We start from the raw sequence: 23235 nt of genomic DNA, 5'->3' as shown, positions 1-23235 counted from the left end.
GTCATACTAGAGGATAGAGTAAAGGAAGAGGTACATTTTCATATGGTGAAAAATACATTTTTATTTAATAAATGTACACTGCACATTTAAAATGCAGTGATTGTCTACATAAATATGCAAGTTTAACTAGATTATGCACACAAAAGTAATTATTTGGTACGATTAATATGTAGGATTCAGACTATTAGGCTACTTAAAAAATGCAGCATAAGGTGGGATGGGATTTTTCCTATATGAGAAGATGGCTCAAGTATCTTATTTAAAGTCAAGTTTCTATTTCCTGATAAAAAACCCCCAACCATTATTAACAAAAACTTCAAGACACTCAATAAAAAAGCAGAGCTAGTGGTAAGCAAGCACTGATTATAGTTTAGGGGTCCATCCCTTGGATTTTTTTCTGAAGATGGTGGTTCTTAAACTACTGCTCCTGCCACCTTACTGCAAGGGACCAGAACCTGACCAGCTGGAAGCACAGCCATCCCTGAAAGCATTGGATCCACCAGGACTATGGAAATTGACTCCTGTGCTTTTATGTAATTATCTTAAATTCTTGTACCTGTTGGGACAATGAAATTGCACTAACTGGTTACGCAGATTTTGGGGCAACACTGATGCACCATTTACTCACCACACCACCCTGTCCTGATACTTCTTGCAGGATTACTTCCACAGGCCAGAGATGCCAACTTTGGGAATGATTTTGCAACAGTAGCATCTGGCCCCTTGGCACACTGGTCTTTGAGCTGTGCCAGCTTGGCAGTTGCCCTAAGGTGCATCAAATGGTCAGAAAGCTAAGATAGTTCACTACCCTGGACATCAGTTTTCCTCTGTCAGCAGTCTTCATATTTGTCCTCTCACTTCCTTCAAAGCATCTGGTATCTTGGCACCTCCTTTTCTTACACATAAAGGTCAAAGCAGTGTGCTTCTCAGAATTCTGAGAAAAGCCTCTGATTTTGCTAAGCAAATGGCTTTTGAAAATGTCTTTTATAGTTGGGAAAATCAGGTAGGGAGAGAAAGGAAGTGGGAAGGCAACAAATTTCAGATAGTAACTTCTTTCATGTATCCAACTAGAACTGCAGTTAAGTATTCAGTCTCAGCAAGGGATACTGCACCTTGCCTTGCAGAATCAAACACTTGGAGCTGAGTTTCCAAATGTATTCTCAACAGTTTCACAAGTAGTCTCAGGATACACTTTTACCCAGATTTGTTCCTTGATGAAGGCACTTTGATAAAGCAAAAATGGCAGCCAGACACATCCTCATTAATAGAACTATTCAAACTCTAACCCACCTCGAGTCTGGTCAAGTAGACACTATTGAAGTTTCTATCACATAACACAATGATCAGCTCCATCCTCCTTCTCATCATTATACACCTGACAGATGGATTTCAGAGAGAGATGCAATTTAGATCCAAGCAGGAAAGGGCACATATCTACTGGCCTCCTTCATTTCCTGTCCACTGTGCCAGCCACACTTCTGCTAGGGATGAGACTCCCTGTGGAAATCAGAAGCTTTATATCAATTCAATATTCTTCCTCTGTTGCCAGCACTTTGAAAACAGGCTTATTTTATCCACAAATATATATGTGTATACTAGCTTTATGCTTTTGGTACAATATATTCAACGTACAACTCAAACACTGGTTTTTGAGTCATTGCAGCTGAAGGTCACGAACAGTTTTCTACTCAATCAGTAATACAACATCTGAAAATCAAACTAGAAAACAGGATTTTTCCCCTCAGAAGTCAAAACAAACATTTTAATGCTATTTCTGACTGAAAAAAATTAAGTCCAGGTTCAGTTTCTGTTAAGTTGCAATTTCTACAGAACACACTGTTTGTGAATATATTCCTCCCCTCTCTCCTACTCTGTAAACTACATATTCATTTGTAATTGCACTTCTAAAACCAGAATGCCTCAACCTGAAATTCTAAACTCAGATTTCTTCTAGAACTCATATCTACATTTCTATTTTACTTTATTCAACATCATCTTTAAATAATTTAAGAAATCAGTTCTTAGAGATATCTTTGTTCATTTTCAGGTCACCAAGTTGCTGAAATAACACAAAATCTGATAATACTGACAAACAAAACAAAACAAAATCTGCTAATACTGACAAACAAAATATTGAAAATTTTCTATGTAACTTCATGATTCCAAAGCACTTCAGACATGAATTACCCTTCACTAACTCCCAATAAACTATGAAGGAAAAAAGAACTATATGTTGGAGCATACACTTTCTGAGCTTCAAGTTACATATTTCAGGCACCAGAAGGATTAAAAAAAAGAGTATAGCTCCTCTGTACAACAACTGAAAATGAACAGAGGCAGAAGAAGTTATTTGTGTCTGAATGAAAGGACAGTAGAGCAGACACAGCACAGAACTGCTCAGCTGCAGCAGCAGGTAAGGCCAACCATAGGTTAATACAGATCAGGGGTCAAACTTGATAATAAACCTGGGCTGACAACTCCCAATAGCATTGAGCTCTGCAGAAACACAACCTCCCTACAAATACCAATGACTCTGAAACATAGCACAGCACACCAGGATTTCTCTTGCTCTGGACAGGAGGTAGGTGTCCCCACCTCAGCACTTTTAACTTCACCTGAAAAAGCAATCATACCCTTCTACACCCTACATCTACCGCCAAAAACGTGTCTCAGCAAAGACAGCAGAAAGGGATGCATGCCTTTCCCTCTCCATCTCATTCAGGTTCAAGCATAATTTGTGCGATTATCTGATGTGGTTTGCCTCACACTAATGCATCAGACCATGTACCTGCAGCTGAAGCTCAGGCTTGTGTTCATTGCACACACATCCAGTAATCTGCATGTGAAAGGAGGGATGGATCTATAGGTAGGTCATGCCTAAAACTACCTTCAGTCGTCCTTTGGTTCCTGCAAGCTGGAGCACTAGGAAGTTACTCGTGTGTTTAAAAGTAAGTTTGTGTTCAACCACTTCATCCCAACTATTAGTAAGAGGTTAGACAAGACCCCTTGGTAGCTTCCCAGACATGAGCCAACTTTTGAAAGTCAAGGAAAGCTGTGAAGACTAATCAGAATGTGGCCAAACTACTCCCAGCACACTGTGGGTGAGTATTTACATTAGTCTGTGACCATCCATGGTGAGTCTTTTTCTGCTTTCCTAGATGAATAAACAGCATCATCCTGAAACAATAAACAAAGTCTTCACCCCCACAACATTCCTGTAAGGCATTTCACTGTGGTAGTGGATTCCTGCCTCCCCCAAAACCACTGACCAAGTCTGAAACTAACTCTAGACCCAGCTGCATCTAAACTCCCTCTGAGAAGGAGGTTAGAATGTAAGGGGGTCTTCTCTGCATCTAACAACTCAACAGGAGGATCTCCATGACAGCTTTTTCTGACCCACTCTCTATGCAGTAAATAATCAAGTGCACCTTGACACTAAATCTTGCTAACTGCTGTGGCATTTACTATCAAACATTGTGAAATAGTTATCACTTCTCTCTGATGAGCGAGGTGCATCACTCCAGCCATGACATTCACACATCCAAGGAATTATTTTGGTCTCAAATAAAAATATTTCCTGGAACAACTATTAATCCAAATTTTGATTCAGAAAAAATTGTAGAGTATCTAAAGAAAATAAACTTATTTTTGCAGCAGACCATACCAAAATAACAGTATGTTTATACCAAATTTTAGTTGCATTTTCAAAGTAATAAATGTCTCTGGCATTTCCACTTAAATCAATCCAACATAGCATAAAAAAGCAATCCATAAAGCAAGTGGTAATTCCTAGATCCTTTAAAGATAAATACAGCATTAAGAAAAGCACATCTTATTGTATAGACTCAGTCTTATTTCTCAAGGAAAGGTAAAAATGAAAGGCTGCAAAATCAAACTAATAGTCATTTATCAAAGAGAACCATCCATCCTTTCCATATGGGCATTTTATTTCACACAGATCAGTAAATTCTTTGATAATGCAGCTGTCATTGTTATTCAGAATTTGTTCTAAAGGATTCATTATGTGCCCAGGATTAACTTGACTTTTGTCTCACGATCTGTCTTGAACCTTTCCCTTTGAAGGAGCTAGAGGTATAAAATAACACAGCAATTGTCTGTTCAGACAGACAGCAATCATCTTTAACAATAAACATACTTCACAGGAAGAAACTCAAGTACATTTTACTGCAGCTATGATTTAAAGATCTTAATTAACATTGCTCTATTTCCCAAAGGAAAACAGCTGCTTGGTGACAAGGCATTTTTGGAGCACTCCACCAACTGTGAGCAGAACTGAACACTATCACATCCACCCATGGCAGAGCTTTCAAAAACCTTTCCAGAAGAAAGGAAAAGGAAAAAGAAGCTTTAATTAGATGAGACAGAATGTTCCATACACTAGAGCAGAGTTCCCAGAGACTCCTTCAATAGCCCTGGAAACATTAAGACTGGGCAACACAAATGCTAAACAATGCAAGCTTCTTTTCTGGATGCAATGCATTTTTATTTATTCTTCATTGGCATTTAAATCACAGAAGAAACAATTCTTAGTTCAACTTTTACATATATATATATATATATATATATATATATATATAAAAAAAAATTAACAGATGGCACTTTCTGACCCTACAGGGACTTGTATCTCCCAAAGTATGCTGAAAAAATGCCCAAAGTATAGCAAGAAAAAAGCAGTATAATCTATATAGCTATAGTGTCAAAAAAAGCTTAGACAAATAACCCTTAATGGAAAATAAAATGTAAGGAATAGATTTTACTTTTTCCTGCCCATCGCAGGAAAAGTAAAAATCCACTTGACATGTCTAAGCCAGTCTGCTTCAGCAGAGAAAAAGGAAATTCAAAGGAAATGCAGACCGGATCACCCCAATAACATCTTAAAGTTCTGGTGAGATGAAGCGAGGTAATTGCATAGAGTTCTAGTGCAAAGTTTCATAGGAGATAAACATTTCCATCTAAAAAAGACTTAAGAGACTGAGTTGTTGCAGCTCGCTAAAACACCAAAGTAAGTGGTAAGACAAACAATCAGGTAAAATATACATAGTTTTTACAGACACTTACTTGAATGGTGTGAACAGAATTGACAATGTAGTTTCCTTTTTCTGACTCATCTTAACCTGCATAAGAGAGCATTAAATCATTACATGCAAGTGGCAATAAGACTAAAAATTGTATCAGGAATTAAACTAAAAAAGATCAAAGATGTATAAGACTAGGGAAAAGGCATGAAATCACACTCTCAATATCTGGGTGTTATACTCCAGTATGCACAACTCCTCTGAGCTCCTGCAAACTCAGACCTGCTCTAAAGTAAATAAAATAAACCATGCTCCAGCCACTGCTTTTCTCAGAAGGCCTTCTACAGTTTCCAGGATAAAAGGAAGATGTGGATAGAAGTGCCACCAGGTTTCAGTGACAACCACCCTCAATGAAACCAGCACCATTTATGCCAGACAGGCACCACTGCAACAAACACTGCCAAAGCAAAGCTGTAAACCAATTAACCTGCACATGGACAAAAATAGAAGGTTTTGATGCAATCAGAGACACTTTGTCCAAGGTCCTCCAAAACATCTTTAAGGCCTCCTGCAGCTGCCTGACTCAAGTCTGACTGCTGGCATAATGTACAGTCAGGAACTTGCTAAGCACACCACTTGTAAAACCTGACAGCTGGAAGTAGGAACCCACACATTTAATCCTATCCATCCGAGGCAACATCATCTCCAGGGAGCACAAACCATGGTCAGGTCAGCCCATCACAGGAAAAGTAAAAATCCACTTGGCATGTCTAAGCCAGTCTACTTTTGCTTCAGCAGAGAAAAAAGGAAATTCAAAGGAAATGCAGACAGGATCATTCCAATACAAAGCTTAAAAAAAAGCCAACAACAATAACCCAGCACTACAGAACAAAAGTAAGCTCAAAAGAAAGGACAAGCAGATCTACTTTATTTTTTAAATAATCTCCAAGATGCCAATTTAACTGAAAAATATCTGAGTCATCCTTAGTGCTTAAAGCAGAGGTCTTCCAACTGCAGAGGTGATATCTGCACGCTTCAAACTTCATATCCAACCCCACCAGTTACTCCCCCCTGTTAATACACCAGCTCTCCACCTGATTTTTGAAAGTGATTCTGCTGCTGACACTGCCACCCTGGTATCCACACCTTTGTGAAGCTGGCATTCACAAAGGAACAGAAGATGCTGAAGGTGCTGATCTCACACAGGTCATCTCATGCTAGTTCATTGTTTCACTATCATGACAGCAATTTCCAGACAGGTTAGGAGTTATTTTGTGTCTCGGCTTCTATCTGTGGAGGATGGTTTTCCCTCGGAGTATTTCTATGCCTTACCAAAACTGGGATTTTGGACAGTTTCTCACTCCACTGCTTTGTGAAACAGAGCCTTTTTTATTTGGACCACTCCTGTGTTCTCATAATGTAATATCCAACATTAAATGAATCAAGACAGAGGAACCATAGATGAACACTTGCAAAGCAAAACAACAGATATAACAGCATTAGCTAAAAGCTAATTAGGCCACTAATTTAATTTCTTTAATGCACAGGAACCTTTTACCTTTCTGATCTGTTTGTGTAGTGACCCTGATTTAAGGCCTTGTCTCCCAGCCCCCAGTGCAAAGGCATTATTTCCCTTCTTTGTTACCAGCATTCTACCTACATACTGCCGGTAAATTTACATTAACACCAATAAACATCACCATTTTTGTTAAGAAGCAAGAAAAAAGTTATTCATTCTCCTTAGAAAAAGCCAACCAAACTTCTTTATTCAAGTATTTCAAGCTTCCCCAGATAAGTCTCACAGCTATTCAATCAAATGAATGTGCATCCAATTTTAATCCTTTCAACTTGGCACACTATGGATAGGGTAAGTCATATGTTTACTTACATAGCAACAACTATTATTCAAATAAGTTGGGCTTTTTTACCATATGTTTAGTACCTTAAATTGCTCAAGAATCTGAACAGCATTGGTAAACATACTCTCTGTTTTGAAAAGAGCACTAGTGTTCAGATACTCCAGAGGTAGAGTTCCCTGAGGAAGAAAAATACACATAATAAGTAAAAAAAAATAAATTAACAGGAATTTCTCTTAACTGAATTGCTGGCCAAACAAGCAGTAAGAACACTTCAAATTACTGCTGAAATAACTCATGTAACTCCTTTGAAAATATTCTTCTCGCACAGATTTGCAACATTATAGGGATTGTTTGTAATATCTCAGCATCTACAGGAATGCAAAAAACATAAATAACAGAAGTTGTTACCAAACTATATACTAGAAAATAATATCGACTCAACCTCTAATCAAAAGCTATTTTTCATACCCCTAACAGTCTTCTACCCAAAGCCTCACCTGGGCCTGACTCAATCCAGTACTTGGGGTAGGAAAGGGAGCAGCTCCCATGCCACCCTGTGTTGGGCAGCTTTCCTCACACAACCAGCAATGACTGCAGGACAAGGGGACAATCCCTTGGGCAGAGTCCTCAGAAGAAATATTCCAAAAAATATGCTGTAAATAGGTGTTTTATATGTGAAACTAGCAGTGTGACAGCACACTAATGAAACGCTAATTGTCAGTTCAATATTTATGAGGCAACTTTTGAACTGTGTAATAATACATGATAGAAATTAAAAGAAAAAGCCATCTCACTCTTCACTAAATTAGAGGCACAAGATAACATCAGAAGAAAGTACACTAGTTTAATCCAGAAATAATTGAACATTAAATTGCAGGAACTGGCTTCTTTACAGGCTTAGCTTTCATGATCAAAATCATGTGTTATTCAAACCATATTGCATTTTTACCATCCCAAAAAACAAAGCAACAAAAAACTTTTATATAGCTCAAGAGTATAAAGTTGCAGATTACAAAAGGACCAGCTGCCTCTCCAATTAAAAGCCCTATACAAGACATTAAAAAAATTTAAGTTTGTACTCTAAAGATAGACACATAAAATTAAAACTACAAGCCGTCTTCACACCCTATAGCACCTTCACAAATCTGTAATCCTTCTCCCCACACACCTCAAGTCTTGCTCCCAGCACCTCTTCCTTTATAGTGAACAGATTTTTATAACATAGAAAAACATCTATACTTCTTACCACAGAGTTCAGGGGGAAAGGCACACCGATAAGGGAAGCCATCAGTGGTGCTATATCAGCCTGTGCAAACAGAAGCATTCCATTTTAACATAGCTTCAGCCTCTAGAGATAACAAATTAAGCTTAATTTTAACATATCTGCATATGCAAAAGATAATTACGTAATATTGCCAAGTTATACATACAACTCTCCTCTACAGTTTTTTGGGTTTTTAGTTTCTAGTAGTCATGGCATGATTAGATTCAAAACGTGAAGCTCTGCTGCTGAGCAAGCTTGAAAAAATACATTTCATTTAAAAAGCAAATATAACCACCCCAGTACTTATTTGAAGGAATTCAACAGCTCCTTTACTGCACTCAGGCATACCACTTTTTATGACTATTTATATGACCAAAAGAACTAATTTCATATTTACAGTTTTAAGCAGTATTCTGGATTTACTGCTTTTCACAACATTCTTTACCCCATGTTTCCACAGCACAGATTACTCTACCTTCTCCCCTGCAGAGGGAGTTTTTGCAGTTTTTTAATGTCCAGTCAGGCCTCAGAAAGGCCCTTCAATCTTCACTAAGGCATCTCATAAAATAAGTAATCATTTCCTTCTATTTGTGATAATAAACACTGCCTCTTACCATGTTTATATTTTCCTTTAATATGAAACTACACACCAAAAGTCTTTGTTTCTCCAGCATAAATCTGAAAAAACTACACTGAAACCACAGGCACTACTCCAGCCTCAGATCTACTGGGCAGACTCCAAACCATTATTTGTTGAGAACAATACACTTGCAGTGTAATGATAATTAGAAGTCTCGTTTGCTATTTTTACCCATAGTCCCATGTGTACTACAGGACAAAAGCTCTGTCTTTGGGAACTCCATTATCCAGGGCAAAGTAATACTCAAGACTCTTCTTTACAGTCTCAAACCAACATTGCCATAACTCCTAACAACCTTGAGAGGAAAACTAATCTTTTTTTGTAGTTTTGTACCAGGGCTTTGCTGAAGGCAGTTGATCCACAACATTCCCAATTTGAACCTTCTAGCATGAGATTATTTCCCTTGTTTGAGTAGGTTTGGAGTCTGTTATTCATATATTGATTTTTGTAGGATGATGAAGCACCACAGTTTAAAAAAGCTTGACTGATTAAGGATCAATGGAAAAGTTGTTCACATTCTTTTCTTCCTTGATTAATTGTCTAAACTTCCAAATATTTGGGCCACAATCACAGATGAAAAAAAACCCCACAGTTTAGCACTATAGCAAGAAATGGTTTTGATTTCTTGACAGCAGCTTGGGGGACCTGGTATATTGTACTGCACTTTTCCTACAGCCGTGTGGGATCACTTAAATAAATGGTGCAATAATGCATCTTCAGGAGAAGTTGTGTATGCAGCTGTCAATTGCTTGTCAACAAGCAATTTAAACTTACCTCATGTTATTGTGGTTCCAGTTTCTAGGGAAATGTTACATTGGTGTGATCATCCACTCTAAGCAATTACTTTAAATAATGCAAAACTCGTCATTTAAGGGGAAAACTTATGAACTATTAAATTAGGTGTGTTTGATACCTGATTGACATCAAGCCTCTTCAAGTTCTCCAGTTTCCATTCTGCAAGAAACAGAGCACCTGAACAGCTAATCCACACAGATTTCAAAGAACAGTTCAAGTTCAGTTGACATCGACTATCTTGTTGCCATTTTCTGTAGTGTTGGTACTAAAGAAAATTATGATTTTACATTAGGATGCTAGCTCAAGAAGGGTTACAGATGGAATTCAACAGGCAGAAACAACAAAATGCATTCATTTCAATTCACATTTCCTTTTATCCAGCAGGATAAATTGCTGCCTGCAATTGTGACCTAGATCAGTTGAAAAAAGGCCAAGGCTTTTATTTTTTTCAGCAGAGTGATGTATTACCTCCTGTGCCAACTAAAAGAATCAAACTCGGATTTAGGAGATTTATAGCATCTCTTCAGTAGTTTGTAAAAAAGGCTAACCCAAGGTCCTAAATGCACTGGTACAGCGTGGTACAAACATTAGATCCTAAAACTTTGGCACATCATACAAAAACCTGGTGGAAAATTATATTTCCCTGCTCTACAGTGTTCTCTAAAGAAATAAAGAGAAAATTGCCTGTTTTCTTTGGAGGTGGAGAGGTACTTAAAAACAGATTTTAGCAAGGTTTGGTTTTGCTTTTTTCTTTCATACATCTGCAGTATTGCATACACCAAACTTATTCTCAGCAATTAGTTCATACCACTGCTACCTTGGGGGGTCTGAGTACAGGTCCACTGTTACTTGGTCCCACAAGCACCCTGAAGAGCAGACTTGTACTTTAACAGCAGTGAGACAGCTAAGGGGAGTTCCCATAGCAACACAGGGGCAGTATTAGCAGCATTAATCATCAATTCTGTTAAACTCACACGAAAAGGTACAAGTTTGCTTCCTTTTGCTTCCCAGAAAAGGAAAGGGATTTATATTTCTAGAAAGAGACTCTTACCCATATTTCTATTATGTAAATGAATTGCCCGTTTTCCCTTTAAATTTTCCAAAGAAAAACATTGGAAAACTGTCTACGCACACACAGAATGTGCCTAAGGTAGGAAGAAACTGTCTCTGCTAGAGAAAACTTCTCTTTTTGTCAGAAGTTTTTTCATCTCCACATGCTCTACTCAGATATTCCAAAATGCAGAATTGAAGACATCTGCTTGGGACCAAGAGCCACAGGACACTGAGCCCAGGAACTCCTAAGGACTGCGACACAGCTACACACTGGCCAGTCCAGGCTGCACTCCCAGCCGTGAGGCATCTTGGCTGTGCATGCTGCCCACACTGGTACATGATTCCAGCTCACTGTCTAGGTTTCCTGTACAGTGTTCAGCAGTTTCCCACCCACTTTAGAGAGGGGTTTTTTTTTGCCTTTATGCTGCCCTGCTTTTACTGCAGCCTGCTGAGCTGTCAGATGCAAACAGTCCAGGGAAACAGCAGGGAAGTGCCAGTTCAAAAAGAGGATGAGGGTACATGAAGCAAAGAAACTCTCACATAAAACTGCACAGAAGCCAAACTAGTGGAGGGTACACTGAGCTCCCTCAGCTGTGCCAAAGCAGGCTGAGCCCCCTACAAAGCAGGCTTCTATCAAGCACCCCACATCATGATGCTGCAGGAGGTTGTACCTTCACTCACAAGCTCCTCTGGGCTTGTGCCCCAGGGCCAGCCATCAGCCCCTGAGGAGCTGGAGAGCAGTTCTGTACTCTCTTTCCTGCTGAAGAAGGGTCAAACCAGTGGCCAAATGGGTAATAGCACATGCCGCCCACAGGATGCAAGGCTGCCATAACAAATCTTTCCAAGAGGATTGCATGAGCAGGCCTGAGGGAAGGCAGAGCACAGGTGATGAAACTGATGAGGAGAAGGCTGCCAACCCAGAGCAGATTCTGTGCCCTTCTGGCCATCCAAGGAACACATTCATGTCCCTGTGACAAACTGGACAGGCTAAGTCCTGCCTGTTGGCACTGCCTTTGGGGGGTATGAACCCTCCATGGCAACAATGAGAAGAAAGACAATTCACTGAGCTCCCTACAGCCTGCTTGCACTGAACAGATCATAAGAAGTTTGTCAGCATTAGAAATGTTCTGTCAATATTTCCATAAACACTTGGAGAAATTAGAAAGGATTGTCAATAGATGAAAGAACTTGAACATTGGAGCATGCAATTAGAAATGTAAGCCTGACACCTGCATAAATCAGTGACACAGCAGTCTTGAAAACACTCTCCTCCCCTGCACGCAGCCACAGTTGCAGCTGTATGGAGCAGGAAAGACAGATTCAAAGAACATTTCAAGAGAACTCGTTTAAACAGCTTTTCTTTTATATGTTACCTTTGTGAAAATATCTGGGATTCTAACAATGGAGTAGCTGAGATGTATTGACCTGTGCAAGTGCCAAGTTCCATTTCAACAACTTTCTCTTTACTTCTAAGCTACGTAACCTACTAGAAGGTCTGATGTACTACCATAGAGAGAACAGTCCCTTTTTAAGAAGATACTTACTACTCAAGCAAATTCAAGTTCCTAAGATACTCAGAGCATCTCAAATCTCCAATAGAGATTATCCTTGCCAATTAAGAATCTGTAAGGTTAAGTGTCTAAACAAAGCAACAACACACTTGACGGATGCAAAGCTAGCCCAAAATGAATGGATGAGTTTCTGATGTCTGCTTTGGTGTGCTTGGTTTTTTGTGTGGTTATTTGGTTTGCTAGTTTTTTTAACCATCAGAAGGAAAACATGAAGCAGGCACAGCAGGGTGCAGACAAATGTTATCCTCTAAGTAAAAACACATTGCCTAACAGATGAGGGCCATATAGCTTTCCCTATTGTGCACCTGGGAGTCAGCTCAATGCTCATCTTTTTTGAAATCTCTCACATCATTTTCATCATGACTTGAAGTCAAATACTGACTTTAGTTTGCACTAAAGCTGCTGAGAATCAAGGAAACTGACAGATGTAAAATTCAGCTATTACAGATCAACCCTTAGATATCAAATGTCCCTAAAGTCTAGCAGATCAGCCATCACTGACACCAAAATCAGTTGTTTTATTCTGTTTTTTTTCCTACAACTCATTTTCAATTTTATCACAGGTGTCATCATTTTATAGCAGCAGGTAGGCACAAGGAGTGAAAAGGTAGCACTATTTCTGAAATGACCTAATCTGTTACCAAATACCTTCTTGAGAGCAGGGTGGAGTTAGCACCTCAGGGCTGAAGTAATTTTTGCCTGTTTTCTCTAATGTACTTTGACAAACAATCCAATAAAATAGGAAGTCATTACCTCATTGATCATGAGCAACAACCCAAGACTGAAGGCATGGTAAGAAACAGAGCAGGCCACAAGAATGAGGCACATGAAAGAGGAACAGCTTGAATAATTTAATCATGTGTTAAAGAGTTTCTAATCCCACTGATGTTTCAGCAAGACAGCGTTTATTGCATTATGTATGCGAAATAATAAAAACTCATTCCTTTAAAAAATGCTTACTCTTAAATAAATTAGAAAAGAGAAAAATAACAGTGAAGAATCACAGTTTTTCATTAAGAAAAGTTGTTTACATTTGCACAACAGCTGCAAGAATACAAATGAGACAAGACAGCCCCTGGAATGTCCACAGGGTTGTGCTGTGAAGTTAGAAAGGAGTGTTTCAACTTGTCAACTTATGTTTCTGTACTAATACATTCAACATCTGGGAGTTAAAAATTAAGTCTACTCCATTCTCTAAGGAATGAAGTTTTAGGAGCATGAATAGCCTTCTGTTAACAAAGAGAGAAAGTCTTCAATTGTATGAGGAGAATTGAAAAGAAAATAGAAATAGAAATAAAAATTGACTGATGTTATCTACCCAATTTTGCAGTAGCTTCCTTAGGCATACCCTGTCACCTTTTCCTTACACATCACACAAAGCAAATCACACTTTCTGAAATGGAACAGAAGTTAGTGAAGCTCAACAGGTGTAATGGTTAAAAACATTTCAGTTTCCACCAGAATCTTTCACTTAAATCTTCTATTTTACCTACCTTCCAAAAAATTGTCTTCAAAGAACTGGGTTGTAACTTTTTGTGGATAATTTACCCCCGCACCCCAAACAATCAGTGGTGTTAAAGTTTCTGAGGGATGACCAGCTCCATGGGATCCTAAGATACGCCAAACAAGAAAAATAGAAAATTTAAGACATGTGCAGTAAAAACAAACAAAAACTACATGCAATAAAAATACACACACATACTAAGCTCTTGATACAGACATACTAAAAGCCTGTTACAGACAACCTATTCCAGCTTCACAGCTTATTTTTATGTCACTAACAGTAAGAGCTAAATTCAACTTTCAAGTCACAAAATCAGTATCAGTTAAGTCAAGACGACATAGATGGAACTTTTTATATTAAAACCCCCAAATTTTTAACATCCAGAAAATAAAGCCATAATATTTTTAAGCCTCAGCATATGGAGAAGTTACCAGCTCAAGACACGTACACGTGCTTATGCTGAGCATCTCAGTGAAACCAGTAATGCCTGATTTCAGTAGTATTAGGCACATGTGAAAAAAAAAAAAAAATCATATAGAACTGACCTCTGAATAAGAATTAGACTTCCACTTCAAAACCAGGAAGCAATATGCATTGCAACTGTCATCCTTCCAACAGTGATAGAAGTTCATTTTTAAGGTTTTAAAGCCTAGTGGCACATTCCTTAAAAATTGATACAACATTACTTTCTTCCCTGGGGAACAGATTCCCTCCAGCTTAACATATCACCCACCAAAAGCAGGAAGGTTGAAAACCATGACATCTCAGCAGCAGTTGTACTACAGCAGGAGCCACACGAGCTTGAAAGAAATGCAGGCCATTGAACCCAGTGGATGAGGTACCAGAGCAGTGAGATAACCCAGCCTCAAAGGGAAAGACTTGGTTATACAAACCCTGTGTGGGTTCCTGTATGGCCTACAAGATTACACATTTGCCTTATATTTGCACAGACACATGCTCTTCCCTGTCTATAAATTTTAATAAATACAAAGGACAGACAAAGCACACTGTTGTGCAACCTCAAGGCTATTCCCAACAGCATACCTAATTCTGTCCCTAAAACAATCACTGTGGCACAGCTGAAGAGTCAACTTTGCTTACTTTAAACAGCGTAAAGCTTAAGAACACAGTGATCTGGGAATTAGATTTCCGATGTTTCTTGGTGGGCACTCTCTGGGCTCAAAAAACAGCAACAACTGCTGTTCTTTGAAGAACTTTGGGAAAAAGAGCTTATGGAGAGAGCATTTCCTGTATCTTCCACAGACCAGGGACTATTTCTTATATCTGTTATATTCTTATTACTGCAGGAAGGAAAGTTAGCCAAGCCACCAGCTCCATCAGCATTTCACTGAGATTCTACCTCTATGAATACTTGAAGACAGATAGAGTTGAGAGAGGCAGCTGTGCCCACTCCCTCCCTGTTATAAAGAACTGTTTCAGTTCTGATCTGAATAACAAGAGGGAAAGAAAAATAATTCTTTTCAGCTGGGTCAGTTCCAAGTTCCACCTCCAACCCTCTCCAAATAGACCTTTTTAGGGAAAAGGGGGGATGTTGTCATCTCATTGCAGGGGTTCCATACTGTTGTCTCCTATCACAAGAGTTCCATACCTTCTTGGTGTTTCACATGGGCAACTCCTCTGAGCACTGACTCTTTCTTCTTCACAAAGGAGCCAACTGACTCCAGTTCCCTTCTCACCCAGCCACCCCACTCTTTTACAGCACTCTTCTCCTCATTGGTTACAGCTGGGGCCTGTTAAAGTCAGGCCTGTTCCTAATCTTTGGTAATGAGCCCAGCTGAAACTCCTTAGGGGTAAGATTACTTTCTACACTATCTTTATTTTCTTATATTCTATCCCCCTACAGGGGGAAAAGGGTGCTGTTGTTTAGTTGTCTGTTCCATAGACCAGCACACCACACAGGTACAGGATGGCAGCAGGAACAAGAGGCCAAGGTGAGGGTGGGTATGGAATGCCCTGCTTTGTTGGCAAGCAGCTCCATCTGACATCAATTTAAAGCAAAATCATGGGGTCAGACTGAGAAAGCAAGTGACATCACTGGCCTTTGCCAGCAACCACAATGTCTTTGATCATGTCTAAGTCAGATCATAATCATTTCCCTAATAGCCCCCCTTCATCCTTCCAATGTTTAATTTGTTTTAAAACTGATGTACATCCCATTCTGCAAATAACCACTGAAAGGCTGCAACAGGGCCTGATAGTACCAACCAGCTCAAATTAAAACTCCTGAACTATCCTTCAGACAGCTCACAATGGGCCTGAACAGAACCTCTGGGTTTGCTCTTGGATTCACTGAAGTCAACTTCAAAGTTATTAACACTTCTGGGACAAGATCAAGCTTTTCCTTCAAGACAGAAAGAGATGGCAGAAAACTATGACAGACCAGTGGTTCTCAAAGCCTGAAGAAGTTGCTCCTAACACCTTTTATTCCCCCTCCAAAGGATCCAGTGCATAACGAGAACACCCCTACAGCTCACTCTGGCAGCAAGGAAGGCCAACAGCAGTGCAGGCAGTGTTAACAGGAGCATGGTACAAGGAAGGGATTGTTCTCCTCTATTCAGTACCTGTGAGAACCTCTAGACACTGGATCCAGCTTTGGGCTCTTTTGGTACTGGAAAGACACCCATCATCTGGAATGGCCTCAGTGAGGAGCCCTTGCCCTGTGAGAAGCAGCTGAGGGACTGGGACTTGCTCAGCCTGGAGAAGAAACAGTTTTGGGGAGAACACAGCAGAGCAGCCTGCCTGTGCCCCCCTGTGAGGGGGCCTGAGAGAGGACGGAGCTGGAGTGTCACTGTGGTGCATGGTGGAAGCACGACAGAACAGGCATAATTTGACAAAAAGGAAATTCAGATTGCAGATAAAGAAAACCTTTCCCTCTCCATGAGGGCAGGCAAGCAACAGAGCAGGCTGCCCAAAAGGATTCCATAGGCTCCATCCCTTTGAGGTTTTAAGGGGCCTGCTGATAAGCCCCAGCATCTGTGTCTGATTCGAAAGCCAATCCTGCCTTGAGCAGGTGGCTGGACCTCCTGAGATCTTATGATCACATATATAAAAATATATATACACACACCCCTTCCTTGTAAAAAAAAATGAAATAATTTATTGAAACATATAGGAAAAATACAGCAGAATTAAAATTTTATTGCAAGTGGCAGTCAGCTCAACAGTAAATATTACTCAAAATGGACTATTTTGCAAATGAACAGATGGTAATTAGGTTGATTGGATAAATACACAAATATTTTGTTATCTCTGATGACAGAAAAAAATCTGCATCTCTTCAATTGAACAACTTTAGGATTTCACACAGAGAGTAACATGCTGACTGTTGTTTTGCCACGACCATGCCTGGAGAAGCCCTGTTTCAAGTGTCACAGTTAGTAGCTGCAAACACACAGCATTGGAAGAGAGACTTATCATTTTCACTGGCTGCACACAAGGACAGGAGTGCTCTTAAGGTTCTTGAAAGAAGAAAGAATTAGGGAAAAATGTCTAAATGAGCTTAGCACTGTAAACTTTTCTCATCTGCCCTCAAAGCATTCAGACACTGTGGCCAAAGCCTTCCCAAGTCTCCTCTGTGGGTATCAGCACAGTTGGCCCCTGCCTCACTCTCTGCTCTGTACTCTCAGCTCTTTCACCTGTCTCCAGCACCAGCCTCCTCTAGAAAGATCACACAGCAGTCCCCTCCTTTCTGCTGTGCTTAAAAGGCCAAAATAAGCAAAAAGATTCAGCACCCTCCCAAAAACTCTCTGTACAGTTTTTCACCAACTCCTGGACAGATTTTCCACCTTTTCCAGGGGCTTTAGAGCACCAAAGTGAGAATTGTATCTCCCAGATGGGCTGAAACAAAACCAAATTTGCTGCTGGCAGCCAAATAACACTATCTCCTGCCTAAGGTGGTTTTCTGCAACAATCTTTCTCTCCCTACTAGCAGTCACTGAGGAAATTAAGCTTTAACTTAGTGTCTTTTTTCTCTCCAGACATGAAATGCAGCTGTCACAGCAATTTGCATGGATTTTCATACACAAGCAACACTTAGGACACCAAATCAAAGCAGGGGTTCCAAAGCTTCTCATGGGACAGAGCTCTCTAATCTCACACCAGATGCCCATAAACTCAACTGACTCAATATTTAAAAAGACTCACCCCAATCTGTCATTCCATGGTCAGAAGTCAAAATAAATGCAGTCTTCCCATCATTTCCATAGAAATTATCAATCAATGAAGCAATTTCTTTCACACCCTCATCAACTTGTTTAATATTCTCCTGGTACTCCCTTGAAAAATAGGAAAAAAATGTTACATTCCAGGTGGCTCTCACACTTGGTATAAAGCAACTTATCCGTGGTCATAAAGCCCAGTCCTTTGAGTACAGACTGCTTTAATCTCAAATGAACATCAAGCTAACAAAAGGCTTCCTAGATGTAAAATCTCTCCCCCTCCGAGTCTTACTGAGATATTAAATCGTTGCAGCACAGTTTGAAGATTACTGAAACCACAGTTTCAATGAATTGGTAATTCAAATCCAACCTGTCCTTGATATAAGACTATAATTTTACTACTCACAGCTGCCAAGCAAGTTAAGCAGAATGCCAAAACTAAGGAATTCTGGAAAACTCAAACACCTTAACTGTAAGTTGCAAAAATTACTTTTAGCTGGTAACTAAATGGCAAAGAAAGATCTCACCAGGCAGTCAGTGTTTTGAGATGATTTATAGATCATGACAGACCCTAGTTTTCTGGAATAGAAGCTAAATAAAAAATTTGCATTTTGTAAAAAATTTGTATTTTAGAAAAAGTGATTGACCATGATTGACTTTCAGACAATTAATTTCCTATCCGCTGCTAAAGTCAGTTTTAAAACTGTCTGTAAAAAAAAATCATAATAAATGAGCATTAAACACACAGCAAGTATCAACTTTATAATGATGCAGGAAATCAGAGAATTTTAAAGTATGCAAGGATCAAGAGAAAGAAGTAAAATCCTGCAAAGCAGGATGTGAAGAAATTAAAAAAAAGTTCACACAGAATAACACACTTCAAATGAATTGGCAACAAGAACTGTTAATCTAAACTCTTCTAAGTGTAATAAAAAAGCCAAAACATAATGCCAGAATTTGCCATTATTGCTGAGCTTACTGTTGCCTATAAACTCAATGATATCACTTCAGCAGTGGGGTATCTGAAAACTGTATTCATTTTATATTTAAAACTGCATTTCCTATGTATCCTCTAGATTATGTGTTGGCTGCAACTAAGAAAACTGCTAAAAATCAGACTTGAATACAAGAATATAACCTGACATACTGTATAGAGCAAAAATCTTTCATTTCTATAGATGAGACCTCAAAAAACAAAATAACTGCAAACACTCAGAACATAGGTGATCATGGTTACACATATGACCACCAACATTTGTTTCTGGCTTGATAAATTGCACTGTTACAAAAGTCACAATATGCACTTAAAACTACTAAGAAAGATATGCTTAATGTCTCAATTACCTTGAGTTTGGCCGATGAGCATGTCCATTGGTGTCTATGCCTAGCAAATGCAGGAACAGAACCACTTTCTCTTCATTCAGTGCAGAGAACAATGTTTGATTGCTTCTGGAAGACTTAAAGAAGCTCTGTATGGAATAAGTCATTAATATATTAATCTGAGCAAAATGGAAGAAGATAAACATCTTACTAGAACTAAGACACTGCTGTTTCCAGGTCAAAATACTACCAGTTATTAGAATTTAAAAAGAGGAAAAATAATGACTTTCTAATTTACAGCTTGGAGGACAATTACTATCAGTATGGTCTGTCCAAATTTTCAGCTTATCTAAGACAATATTTACATTGAAGTGTTCTTTGTCGGGCTTTTTTTGTTAGGTTTGTCTTGGTTTTGTACGAGGGTTTTTTTGAGTTTGCATAGGCAAAAATATATAATCCTTTCTTTGCCTGCTGTATAAACAAATTGATGAACCACTCTTGAGTGCCACTTATGGCTTCACATTTCTATTGATTTACTGAATTTAAATTGGAAGCAAAGGTCTCAAATATTCTTGCTTTGGAAGCAGGTTCTGCAGGACTGAGATACCAAGCTACAATTTGTTTGCAGAAACTAAAAAACAGAACAAAACATAACATGCTTTGCAAATACATGAACTACAGAACATACATCTGCCTTGCACATGTCCTACTTAAGCATCCCTGAGGCAGATGCCAGGGGAGAATTTTCCCCTTGGACTGAATGAGTCTTGACAGGGCTATTCTGTGTTAGACCAGCCACGCCGCAGCAATGCAAAATGCAGGCAGACAGCTACTCCTGCATTAGCTCCTTAGTAACAGCACTGCCCAAGGAAACAAAACGGGGTAGGGTCCTAGTTCAAAAAAGCATCTAGAGAAGCTTTCAGTACACTAACATAAGTGAGAGTGTCTTTGAACTTCATGCAGGAGTCCAGGGAAAACGCTGGTAGAGGCAGGGAAGCATTTCTGCCACCAAAGGACAGGGCAGTCCACCACACAGCTGTGACAGTGATGGAGCTCTTAAAATCTAAAGCTCATGCCTTGTATAAACAAAAGTCAGTGCACCCAGAGGAAGACCAAAGTGGGATCGAGGATATCACAGTGAGCTGTGCCAGGAAACCATGGCAGTATGCAATTCCACTTTCCTAACTCCCTGAGTACATACAAGCCACATGGACTAATATTTGCATGCTCTCAGCTTCAGCTCTTGTCCAAACAAAACCATGACCAAAGTCCAGAGATATTTTAAATAAAGATACAGGAACAAAATCCGAAGACATTAAATAGCAATGTAATTATTTTTAAGGAGATTTTCATTTCCCACAGAGATCCATCTACCTGCACATTGACCACAGACTGAAGAAGCTTTCCAGAGCATACCAGTAATTTGCAGGATACAGTAAAACTGTTTCCTTAATTTTAATTAAATAAAAGGAAATCAAAGCATATCAAAACAGACAAACAGGAAAACTCCCAAAATTAAATCTTAAAACATAGATCAATATGAGAAAGCATATGTTTTTCTATCACAGAATGATTAAGCAAAAAAAAAAATCATTCAGAGGAAGGCAAGGCCTGAGCTTCTCCTCTCCCACCAGACAAGTCCCCTGGATAAAACAAAAGCATCTTTCACAGTCCCAGCCACTTCATAAAGCAGAGCAGCAGCAGCCAGAAAAGTTTGCCCATATTTTGGCCAATTACAAACAAGAAGACAAAAGGAAGATGAGCGCAACCTAAGACATTATGTCTTTTCCTAGAGCAAACAGCAAACTTTATCCCATGAAACTTGACCAAAAATGGTTTACTGAAAAAAATCCCAAAAACAACAGGAAGCTTGCCTGGATTGATGGCTGATAAAGGTTACACACTAATGGCAAAAATCCCTTCACTTTGCTGTGAATGTTGCTGAACTATGTGTTCAGAAGTATCCTTGTATCTCCTTACAGCCTGCTAAAGGCCTCTTCTTTTTGGTACTCCGTGTTCACAAAACTTGAGCCCTACTTCTACTCAACACTAGTTTCCAGCCCATCACTCTATTTTAACTATCTTTCTGTCTCACTCTTTTTTATTCTTGCTTCCCTTTTATTTCCTGTATTCAGTAATATTGCCTCCACTGTATATGTAAGCTGAATCTCACCAAGAAGTTTCAGGGACAGCAATAATCAACTAAGAGGCTGAGAGCACTCAGTTTTTCCAGTCTCAAGAAAAGCAGATAAAGAGAGGTCCCATTGCTGTATACAACCATCTGCCCTGAGGGTGAAAGGAATCGCCATCCTCTGATTGAGCCAGACTGATCAGGGGGCCCCAGAGATGACACAGGAAGACAGACACAATTTGGAATGTGAAAAATCGCAGTAAGACAAACTTTAAAAAATTATTTGCTAAACCATAACTATAGGCAGATATTGGAACAGCTGCTTAAAAGGCTTGCCCTTGGAGATGCTCAAAACTTGACTGGGCAAGGCCTGAGCACATTGCTCTAACTGAACCTCCTTCATTAAGAGAGCTGGACTCAAGACGACTACAGCTTCCTTTCAACCTTCTTTTTAAATTACTCTGGAAACTTCTGGCAGCTTGATTTTCTGGCAGCTAGCAACAAAATAATGCACTGGTTACAACTGATATGCACCTTAAGATGAGCACAAAGTTCCCCATTAAAGCATTTACATCAAACTGTGAACTTAATTATAATGTAGTACTAAGTAAACCACTACAACAGAATTTTAGTTATAGCTATGTGAAATCTTGATCTAATCATCTCCCTCCTCCAATGGGAGAAAGCAAAGAAGAAATAAGGACTATTTATAAGGTCTAACAAATGATTCACAGATGTCTGAACAAAATATGAACTTGAAAATGTTAAATATCTAAGTAATTGGGGACTTTTTGTTCCCTCAGTTTCCTCCATGGAAGCATGATTCTTTAGTAGAGCTGATAAACTGTTGCTGACTGCATGTATTAGAGAGACCAAACAAACTTTTCCCTTTCACAAAGCTCCTTAATCTAGGACAAGTTAATTTAATTGGCTGCTTAAAGCCATTCACACTGATTTGTGCTGCTGGGAGAGTTGAAATAGTTATGCCAGTTTTCAGATGTAAAACAAAAGTACAGAGGCAGGACAAACATATATGCCAGGTTTAGATCCCTTGAGCATACACAAGACACTAACACATTTTAAATTAATCATAAAACCATTGCACTGCTAATTAGAGCAGAGCTATCTGTGTTGAAATTCACTGGCACAAAACAACATCCAGTCACAGCACTATCTGCAGAGCTTCAGAGTTTAACATAATTCAATTCTGGAGTCCACCCACCACCCTGCACAAAAGGGACAGTCTGAAGGCTTGGGTGGCCTTTCTCCAGCAGAAAGAAGACAAAGGAAGAATGGAATACTGCATTCAAAATTAGAAAAGAATAAAGGGAAAAAACCACAAATATTTGCCATCTGTACCTACACATCCTTTTCAGTGAGAAGACATTAACTGAATATCCTACCCTTTGAACATAATAAATTGTTGTTAGGCCATTACTGGAACTCCTCTCCAAGACTGAGTTCCTAGAAATTCGAACTTTTTATGCTAAAAAAAAAAAGGTGAATCTTCCAAAACCATTTGCCACTAAATATTTTCAAAAATTTTCAAAAATCAGAAATGCACCACCAAAATCTTTTTTCCCCATTAGTTAATCTAGACACCCAGTATTTTGCTCCTTAGTTTCTTAGCACAGACTCAAACTGTGATTTCAGTAAAAGTTATTTTACTGAGAATCATTGAGTCATATTACAGTGATTAAACTCTGCTCCTTAATTATTTTGCCAGCTTCTTAAAAAAAAACCAAAACACAAACACATCAAAAGAAGCCCCAAACAATCCAAAAACCAGAAAGAAACCACAGTCCATCAACTCCATGCCCATCTGGAACTCCAAACCACTCTCAAGTTATTCCTGCACTTGAATATTGCTGAATTTTCACACTG

General features: G+C 39.1%; 1 protein-coding gene across 7 annotated transcripts in view; it reads right to left on the bottom strand.

Annotated features, from left to right (window-relative positions):
* The window catches only part of PIGN (phosphatidylinositol glycan anchor biosynthesis class N), a 91113-nt gene that overhangs the window by 49751 nt on the left and 18127 nt on the right, over positions 1-23235 (bottom strand). For 5 of the 7 annotated variants that reach the window (XR_009418309.1, XR_009418308.1, XM_059470537.1 and 2 more), the window contains exons 8-15: positions 19245-19369; positions 17887-18017; positions 13712-13828; positions 9713-9753; positions 8142-8201; positions 7393-7548; positions 6979-7071; positions 5080-5135 (exon numbers count right to left, since the gene is read on the bottom strand). Coding sequence is in view for 5 of the 7 variants with exons in the window: in XM_059470537.1 (XP_059326520.1) it covers positions 5080-5135; positions 6979-7071; positions 7393-7548; positions 8142-8201; positions 9713-9753; positions 13712-13828; positions 17887-18017; positions 19245-19369 (779 nt within the window). In the remaining 2 variants the exon portion in view is untranslated. The remainder of the gene's footprint in view (positions 1-5079; positions 5136-6978; positions 7072-7392; positions 7549-8141; positions 8202-9712; positions 9754-13711; positions 13829-17886; positions 18018-19244; positions 19370-23235) is intronic. The other 2 variants (XM_059470582.1, XM_059470555.1) reach the window with 1 other exon arrangement.

The sequence above is a fragment of the Ammospiza nelsoni genome, chromosome 1 (genome assembly GCF_027579445.1).
Source record: "Ammospiza nelsoni isolate bAmmNel1 chromosome 1, bAmmNel1.pri, whole genome shotgun sequence".
Classification (NCBI taxonomy): Eukaryota; Metazoa; Chordata; class Aves; order Passeriformes; family Passerellidae; genus Ammospiza; species Ammospiza nelsoni.
The sequence above is the reverse complement of the archived record's forward strand: the minus strand, read 5'-3'. Positions and strand labels throughout refer to the sequence as shown.